The 9933-nt window shown below is 54.1% G+C and overlaps 1 protein-coding gene across 1 annotated transcript in view; it reads left to right on the top strand.

Moving 5' to 3' along the window:
- Ttc28 (tetratricopeptide repeat domain 28) overlaps positions 1-9933 on the top strand; it is a 480228-nt gene that overhangs the window by 450582 nt on the left and 19713 nt on the right. The window contains exon 20 of the mRNA XM_013014273.1: positions 9716-9856. Within this exon, the coding sequence (XP_012869727.1) occupies positions 9716-9856 (141 nt within the window). The remainder of the gene's footprint in view (positions 1-9715; positions 9857-9933) is intronic.

Here is a 9933-nt window from a genome sequence, read left to right on the forward strand (position 1 = left end):
CCTTGCATGCATGAGGCCCTGGGTTCAATTCCTCAGCACCACATAAGCAAAAAGAAAAAAGCCGGAAGTGGCGCTGTGGCTCAAGTGGTAGAGCGCTAACCTTGAGCTGAAGAGCTGAGGGACAGCGCCCAGGCCCAGAGTTCAGGCCCCACAACCGGACCCAAAAAAATAAAAATAAAAAGCATATGGTCAGGGTTGGGAAGATGGCTCAGTGGTAGAGTGCTCGCCTTGCATGCATGAGGCCCTGGGTTCGATTCCTTAGCACCACATAAGCAGAAAAAGCCGGAAGTGGTGCTGTGGCTCAAGTGGTAGAGTGAAGAGCTAAAGAGGGACAGCGCCCAGGCCCAGAGTTCAGGCCCCACGACCGGACCCCCCCCAAAAAAAAAAGTTCACAGAAATCTCAGCTGTGATTACCCTTGCTCTTGGAATTTTCCAGAGTTCCATCTCAAGCCCCAGCCATGTCCTCCTACATACAGTTTGCTACTTCTCAGGAAGCAGGTAGTAAATTCTGCTCCCACCATCTCTCACCCTGTCGGGTCTCCAGTGGAAGCGTCTTTACTTACTGGATATCTCAGTAGCCCCTGCCTGGTGGTGCTTCCTCTGAGATGGGAAAAATAGGGGTCTAGTAGAAAAATCTGGACCCAGGGGGAGAGGACAGGCCACCCTGAGCCTGTGCCTCACAGGCTCACTGAGGATGGGATTTCAAGTCTGACAAAGCAGAAGCCATTTCATTCCTGGCGCCCCTTTATGCCGTCGTGCCAACGCATGGGCTGAGCTGTGCAGACAGGGGCTGCAGCACCAGCAGCTTCCACTCCTGCGCCTGCCCTGTTGTAAAGCAGAAACAAATATTTAGCTGGCTGTGGAGAGCCATCCACACACGTGCTGCCCCAGGGACCTGCTTCACACCGTGCTGGGCTGGTCCTTTCCCGTCACACAGGCCATATAATATATTTACGTCTCGTGTAACCATAGAAACCTGTTGTGTCGGGGAAGACTTTATGATTTTGCTCTTCTCCAGCAAGAGATGAATAAAGCCACGGGGCAGCCTGCCACCTCTGGTTTAGTTACTTTGTAATCGTTTAGCAATTAAGCTGCAGAACATATTTACTACGGTTTCACATCTGTAGACATTTTATAAAGTACTGAATAGACATGAGGAAATAAAAACACTTGAGATGTGATTTTAGAAGCCTCATGGCCAAATCAATTTATTTTGCATCAGCTACATGATTTGTACTTCATTAATTATTCTTGAGAAGAGCTGGTCATTTTTCCCACCTGGGATAGTATTTCCTGTAGGGAGTCCTTAGCATAGGAATATATGAATTTTGTTATGATGCCTATACAATAGAAAAATTCTATCAGGTAGCTGAGTTGGGCTGGCCAGAATGTCCGGCTGTGGCCTAGACTCTGCCACCTCCTGGCTAGGCTGTCTAGGGCCAATGGCTGAATGTCACACAGCTTTGGGGCTTTTATAAAAGACATGGGCAGAGCAGAGGCATCTACCTGGGTGGCTCTAGACAAGGTCACCATGGGGCACTGTGGAATCTCTTTGGTTCTCAGGTCTTCTGATCTCACAAGGAAAGCACACAGGTACATCCTGATTCCTAAAAAGGCTTGTTTTGCTTAGCATATATATGGTACTTTATACTTATCAAAGGCTCCGCAAATATTTATTAATTACAAAACCCCCAAGGGAGCTGAGGAATACAAATTCCATCTCTTTTCCAATTAATTCTGCACCTTTCCATTTGGCAAATACTTGTGTTTCAGGGATTTTAATAGAGCAAGGAACCCCCTTGGCTCTTTTGTCTGTGCCTTGGATTGTTTAAAGGAATTAATCCACTATGTCGGGAACGCAGCCCATCCGCTGCAAGATGACTCGGGCGCCCCCTGCTGACTGGATGCAAAACCAGGCATGCCCACCAAGCCAAGAGCCGTGCCAAAAAGCCGTGCCCTCTCCCAGCCCCTCATCTGTGTGGTACACCAGGCCTGGTGGCCTGTGGGTGGTAGGGTATAATCATGGCTGTGAAGGCATGGCGCTTACTCTTATTGTTATTATTTTCTTTATTATTGTTATTTAAATGGAGGTGTTAGAATGCAGGGGACGTTTCCCACCAGCTAATAACCATTTAAGTTGCATTTGGGGGCTTTCTCAACTTGACAACAGCTTTTCAGGTTCTCAGGCTGTTAAGCCCCCTACTGGGTTAATGTGGCAGAAAAAGACAAGAACGACACCAGCCAGCAGCTTTTTGTGCAGTGCTGATCTCAAGCATCTGGAAGAGAAGAGGAAGGGGAAACATCCTTCCAGAAAGCCCCGTCAGGGTGAGAAGGAAATGCCTGTGCTGCAAGAGCAGGTTCTCCACGGCGGTGATGCACTTCGTTGTACCGGAGGAAAACCCCACAGCACTTTGACTTTTTCAGAAACCGGTGCCTTTCGGCCTGCTTCAGGGGGCTCAGGCCCTACAGCAAGCAGGGCCTGTTCCACCCCAAGTCCCATTGCCACAACAGACACAGCCATCCCGGAAACAGGTCCCTTCCGGAAGCGTGGGTGGGATCCCCTTCTCCCCCTGATGGTTTTAGAGAAGACTAGGAAATGGGGAGTGATTTTAGAAGTCACCCCCGGCATTTAGGGATGGCATCCTCGATGCAAAAGATCTCCCTCTGCCCAGGCTTGGCCCAGCCACAGGCACACCCTGACTCTCTCTCTGTTAAGCCCTCTCATTATCCAGGCCAAATACACTTGTTCTCGTAGCTCTTGGTGACATTATTTGTATAGAAAATTTAAATGTGTGCAATTTGCCTAGATTTCAAGAATTATAAATAAAGCCACCGTGCACCTCCTCCAGCTTCCCTCATTAACGGGATCACGGTGTATTGGAATACGCGTTTGCATTATGACAGATTGAGGCTTGTTGTGTGAGAGCGGCTCGGAGGGAGGCATTCTCCCAGCATTCCGTGGAGATCTAGCCATGGGACTCCCATTAGAGGCAGCCACGGTGTGAGCTTTGCTATAATATTCTCATTATCCTAAGCCCTCGTCTCTTTTTCATTTGCTAACGGGGTCATTCAGCTTTCTAATATAACTTGCATCTGTGCAGTGGTAGAGAGAGGATTTAAACAGACGGATTCCAGCAGGCCTCTCCTGAACTGCTGGAAAGAACGGGGCCCATCCTCCACCCCACTGCCTCCAAGGGGAATGGCCCCTCAACCCTGTACACCACGCACTCCACCTCTGTGCCTCCCGGAGGGCCCCCCAGCCCTTGTGGGAAGAGATCTTCAAAGACCAGCTGTGATGGTACCACCTTGCACAGAGACACAGCACGCAGGTACACGGGAGCTGGCGCCGCTGCCTTGGTGGGTAAGCTTTGAGCTTCCGAGCCCCGGTTACCTTAGAGAAGGTGAGTCTGGGATGGAGGATGCCCGGGAAGATGCCAGCCTAGCTTCCAGCCAGGTCTGCTGCTCACTTTGGTTGGGGCCTCAGGCAAGTGCCTGACATCTTTATCAAAGAGCCAAGCATCTCTTTAGAATGTCTTTAACAGAGCGGATGAGCTCTTGGCTTTGATTACAAGGGTTGGTGATGATTCTGGAGGAGGCCCTGGCACTGTCTAGTTGACCTCAGCTGTTGCTGATAACGGACCCCATGCCCTCTGGATTTGGAATCAGGGCTACGAATCCGAGTGGGTGCTGGTCTGAGCTCCCGCCCTGCCCGGTGCCCACTCACCCTCTCTCACACCCACGCCGCCTCACCCGTGCCTCTCCCACTGCTCCACCGCCATCGCCCTCACCGTGTGCACAGCGCACACTGCCCCTTCTGAAGCACAGCCACCAGGAGCCCTGACCTGTCCCCAGCTCAGGTGCAGAAAGGGAAGGCAGCTCCGAAGGACAATCCCTCCATGCCCTGAAGCCTGACCCAAACCAACTTCCTACAAACTAATAAATCCCTCTTCGTGGGAAGAAAGGTCAGGGGGGAAATGAAAGCATTTTACAATCACTACAAAACCATTTCCTGGAAACGTGTGTGTGTGTGTGTGTGTGTGTGTGTGTGTGTGTGTATCCCAAAAAAACTGATTTTTCCCCTGAAGAGGCCAGACAGTGACCTGAATGGCAGGAGTTCCACAGCTGTATTGATCACACAGTACTGGGGCCACACTGATCCCTCCTAGCCTGACTGGGGGTGGGGAAGGAGACTCCCTCTGTGGGGTTCAGGCTCCCTCACAGCTCCATGGTGCCTATTTCAGAAGCTCTTGACTCTTTGGCCCCTCTCTGCCCTGTCTAGGTAGGACCCCAAACCCCACCATCCAGAGCCCTTTCAGGGGTGTGTCTGTATGTGGGAGAGAAGGCGGGGCCTCACTTCCACCAGGGTGCTGTGCTGCCTCCTGGGAGAGATCCCACATCTGCTCTGGTTCCTGAGTGCACACACACACACACACACACACACACCTATCCATCGGGTGTGAACTCACCAGGTGACAGCAAAGCTACTTGTGGGAGGAGAGAAGGTGTCTGCTCTTGTGCTTTGAATCAATTTGACAATTTGCCCAGAGAACTAACTTACAGGAAAGTAAGAAGATGAAATGTCTGTGCTAGCTTTTCAGCCTGTGGCATTTTCACTTCGTTTTTGAGGGAGCTGCTCCCGCCCAGCCCTGGTGCAGCTGATTGCGGTAGTACAGCAGCAGCTGATTGCTGATAGTACAGCAGCTGCCCTCCCTTACGCCCTGCAGCTGCCCTCTGCCCCGGGCCTCCACGTGTGGCCCCGCCCTGTGCCCTGCCCTCTGCGGCTGGGGTGACTTTCTCCACCGGATGATGGCGCCTGGAGGACCAGGGGTGTCCAGCTCTCAGGCTGCACCCGGGTGGAGCCCCAGAACTCGGAGGGGCGGATGAGGCCACCCAACGCCTGCCAGGTACTGACATCCACACTTATGCTCCAGTCACAGTGCTCCCCTCCCAGAACCATCCTGCTTCACCCATAAGAAAGAGGGCTTGGCCCCGAGGTAGCGTCCAGGAAGAATGGTTCTCTACATGTCCCAGACTCTGGGGCTTTGCACCTGTGACCCATGTTCACATGCCCATGCTGGGCTTTGACAGCAAGTGCACTGTCGGGGGAAAACTCTGTTGCCAGCACTTTCCCAGCAACAATTTTCACAATTAAAGACGCGAAGTAAGGAAGCCTCGGATGCATTAGTCTTCCTGCATTTCGCAGGTAGGCTGAGGAGTAGCTAGGGGAGAAAACCTTCCCTTTTATCTGATCACTGCTTACTGAAAGCAGAACACTGAGAAAACCCTGTGATGCTCCTTCCAACCCTCACAGATGAGCTGATTCCTGGCTGCGAGCTCCACTGGGCACTCACCAAACACTTCCAAGCGGAAACTACCATTGTTCTGGATCCCAAAGGCCAGGCTTCTCTCACTGCTTTTTCCCCCCAAATCAAATGATTTTCTTCAGCATTTTGGAAGAGCATTTCTCTTCTTTGGCCAGCTGAGCAATCAAAGAGCACAGCAGAATGTATTGATCATTGCTACGCATGCACACGTGTCGCTTCCTGGCTGGTAAATGTAATCATTTACCTTCAGACAACAGAAGGTTTGCTCTAGAAATCACAACTGGGAGATAATAGTATGGATTACAGTCTTGAGAGGATACAGAGAAAAGCAATTTCTGGAGTGACACACTGGAGCAAGGAATTAAACCTAGTTTACTCCAAACACCAGCGATTCGAGAGAGACGGCTGATGCCTGCAGTGCAGCCGAGGGCAGCATGGGCAGTGTGGAGTGGGTGCTGAGGGCCACTGCCAGCGGGGTTGGCCAAGCTGGAACATGTTCCCATGGGCCACGCAGTCCGTGAGGAAGCTTCGGTGGAGAGTGGCAGGGCTGGGAAAGTGGCTCAGTGGTAGAGCGCTTGCCTTGCATGCCTGAGGCCCTGGGTTCAAGTCCTCGGTACCACATAAGCAAAAAGAAAAAAAGCCGGAAGTGGCGCTGTGGCTCAAGTGGTAGAGTGCTAGCCTTGAGCTGAAGAGCTGAGGGACAGCGCCCAGAGTTCAGGCCCCATGACCGGACCCAAAAAAAACCCCAAAAAACAAATAAACATGCTGCTTGCAGTCTGCGACCCTGGGGGTCAGCAGCCATTTCTAGAAGTCAAAGTTTTGCACATCTGCTGCACCATTCCTTCTCGCTCTCAGGCCACAGCCTTTCCCCCCACTAGTCCCATCCCCATGGAGCCAGCCCCAGTTCTAGGATGCTCCGCCAAAAGGGAAGCCCCAGACACTTTATTCTGTTCTCTTAATAGTTGCTGGACTGATAAGTAAGGTCTCCGCAATGACCAGTTCCCAAATCTCACACCTGTAGTTTCTGAAGCTCTTGCAAAGTGGCTTCTGGAGGAAACGGATTTAGACTGGCAGGCCATGTGTGACTCAGGTAATTCCCCCAGGTGTCTTCCACCTCTGCAAGATTCTCTGCTGCTGGTGTAGAGCCCACCACTGGGGTGCCGGTGCACCGGCCTGGGATGCCAGCATCCGAGGCTGAGTGGTGGCAGCAGCCATGGGGAAGGATCTCACCTGGTCTTGAGGGGTGCTGTGGTGTGGCTGGGGCCGCGGGGGGGCCTGGGGTCGCTTCCACGGAGCTTGTGGTGCAGAAGCTGTTTCCAGTTGCAGGTTGTCAGGCTGGTCTTTAGCAAGAGAAGCTTCCAGATGAGAGTGGGATGAAGAAAGAATGAGTTAGCAGTGGATGCAGAGCCATAAATAACGGCGTGCCTGCGTGGAGCCCCAGCCCTGACTGTCAGGCAGATGACAGAGGGGAGAGCGTGGAGTCGAGAGATCAGGGGCTGTGCTCACAAATGAAAATCCTCTCCAGAACCTCTTGCCAGGGCCTGGCCCCAAGAGTGGACAACAGACAGACGATGAGCTCTACTCGCACCGCTCCGCGGGGCTTCATTCATGGCTTCATGGCCCTGCTGGGGGGGAGGGGGGCGCACAGTGAGTAGCATCCTGGAGCCTGCTCCTGATGCCCAGTGATTTCTAGTCCCCAGAGCCCTGGAGCAGATGTGGGCAGGGCAGGTGGGCACCGAGGAGGGGGCTGCCACCTCTTCACACAGCTTCCTTCTGACACTCCCCTGCTCAGGCCAGCCTGGTGGATTTTTTTGTTGTTGTTGGTCATGGGGCCTGAACTCTAGGCCCTGGGCTGTCCCTCAGCTCTTCAGCTCAAAGCTAGGGCTCTACCACTTGAGCCACAGCACCACCTCCAGCTTTTTCTGCTTATGTGGTGCTGAGGAATCGAACCCAGGGCCTCATGCATGCAAGGCAAGCTCTCTACCACTGAGCCACCTTCCCAGCCCCCCTGGTGGACTTTGATCCACCACCCACCTCTTCTCATGGACTAATGATTTAAATCTCAACCACATATAATCCTGGGCATACAGAGTCGGGTGGGGTGAATGCTGGTGGATGGACAATGCCACCCTCAAGGGTCTAGGGGTAGAAAGGAAGTCCAGGCCAGAACCCTCAGGCTAGAGAGCTGGAGGGAAATGGTGGTGGTCCAGCCCAGGGGAGGACAAAGACGCAGCATCCAGGGGCCAGAGCCTGATGGACAGACAGACAGATACACCAGAATGTAGATGGGACAGAGGGAAAAGAGAGGTGTGCCAGGTGTCAGATGCACGGGGTCACTGACTCCAGGTGGCCTCCTTCTATGCTTCCTATGGCCCCAGGGCTGGCATCTCCTCTTCCCAAGGCCTTTGGTACTCCCCAGCTGCATCTGCGTGCCCAGCTCTTTCTGCTGAGCCCGGACGGCATGCCCACTGATGCGCTCCCGTCTCCCTCCCTCCTCCTCCCCGCCACGGCTCAGCAGCCTGTGCGGCGTGGACACTCCTGTGGGCGCTGGCATGCCCATCCAACACCTCTCAGCCAAAGGACTGAGAAGGTATTGGGGTTTGACTGGAGGTATTGGGGTTTGAGCCCAGCCTTGTTCTTGCTAGGCAAATATTCTACCCCTTGTTGCTGAGGTTCTCAAAGGCAGAGGCTTCTGGACTTTAAACCATCGAGGCTTCGTTTGGGGTTTGGCAAATGCTTACTGGATAGTTAATTTGTTGTCTGAGACAGGATCTCGCTATGTACCTCCCTAGCCTTGAACTTGAGACGCTCCCTCCTGGGATCACAGGCTTGTACCTTCACAGCTGGCTTACAGTGAGCATTTCTGAAGTCTACTCTGCTGAAATGAGCAAGAGTCACAAACGAGTAACTTGGTTTTCTTAGTCTCCCTCAGATGTGTCATCTCGGGATTTGTGTTCCTTTTTAAGCTCACAGTGTATCAGTATCAGCATGGCTCGTAAAGGTGAAGAACCATTAACCGCACGAGGGATGGGACACAGGACTGGTAGTGAGACGTAGTGAGAACGCCAAAGGGTTGTTGTGGTCTAGGAAGCAGGTGTGATGTGTCAAGGGGCGGTGAGTTGAGCCAGGGCTCGTGAGGGGTCACGCTCAGGACGTCACCGGAGGTGCAGATGTGGCAAGGGAACCGGCGGCACTGGTGGCACTCCTGGACCGGCTGCACAGGCCGGACCGTAAATGGCGATGGCCTTATCAGTGACATGGCGTGTTACTCTGAAGGGTCAGGAACTAGGAAACCCACCCCATTAAGCTTGGGCTTCTGAGGGCTCAGGGTGCGGCTGACAGCTCCAGCAGAGCTGGAGATCATGGAAGCGATACAGCCCAGCCAGTCTGCTCCCTCCACAGAGCAGACGCCTCAGCTCTAGGCAGGCAGCCGCGTTCACATGACAAATGGGTCCCTGGACAGAGGAGCTGTGGAGTGATATTTACCAGGGTCTCCGTGAAGAGTCCTCTGCTGGCTCCCAAGAGAGCTCCAAGCCTTGGCCGGCTCAGCTCGGGCCTGTGGAGGCATCCAGAGCCTTCCAGCACAGGGAGCCCTGGTGATTTGTTTCTTGTCCTCAGCTCCTCCCTCTCCCATTGCGGGCTGGGGGGGGTGGTGGTGTTCAGGGTGAGGGGGTGGGGAGGAGGTCACTGTGTGTGTCCACACAGGAGGAAGCTGGCCTAGGACCGGTGACTCTCATACCCAGTGCTCAGATCTAAGATGATAGGCTCTGCGCTCTGCACATTAGAAAGGTCATCTCACCACAACCCTGCTGTGTGCCAGGGACTGGAGGGGGCTGCCCAGAGCCCCAGCAAAGGAGGGGCTGTGAGCCAGACTCTGCCTCTGGCACCCTGATGCCTTCCTGGTAGCTGTATACTTCTGACATGCTGCCAGGGGCTGTGTTACTGTGTGTCACAGAGAAAATACACACTTGCTCAGAAATGGACATGCGTTCATGCTCAACTTGTCAAAAGGGCTGGAGGAGCAGACTTGGTCTAAAGTGCCCACGCCACCAAATGGCAAAGCCACTTGCGGTCACATCTGTGTCCTGTTTTTGAGTGCCATCTGGGCTGTGTCCCCCAGGTCTGGGGTTGTCCGTGCCACCGTCCTCTCTGCCCAGGAATGGTCTGGGGTGGGAGGGGCCCGTGATGGGCCTGGGCACGCTCACAGCTGAGCGGTGTGACAGGCTACAGACCTTCAGAGCAAGCGGAAGAAAGCTGTGTGGGAGGAGCCTCAGGCCTCCGAGGAGGGCAGGCAGGGAGGCCTGGCCCAGGAGGCGCAGTGCCTGGTTGGCTGGGCGAGTCCGGCGGTCCAGCGCTCTCTTTCTGAGTGGCGTCCCTGCCTCTTCCCGCAGGGCCTGTGCCAGCAGTGAGACGGAGAGCGAGGCCGGAGACATCATGGACCAGCAGTTCGAAGAGATGATCAACAAGCTCAACTCGGTGACCGACCCCACTGGCTTCCTGCGCATGGTGCGGCGCAACAACCTCTACAACAGGTGCGGGGCGAGCCCAGCATGGGGGGCCCGGGAGGGAGGGGGAGGGGTCCCGGGGAGGGAGGGGGTTCCAGGGAGGG

The sequence above is a fragment of the Dipodomys ordii genome, unplaced genomic scaffold, assembly GCF_000151885.1.
Source record: "Dipodomys ordii isolate 6190 unplaced genomic scaffold, Dord_2.0 Scaffold23, whole genome shotgun sequence".
In the NCBI taxonomy this organism is placed as follows: Eukaryota; Metazoa; Chordata; class Mammalia; order Rodentia; family Heteromyidae; genus Dipodomys; species Dipodomys ordii.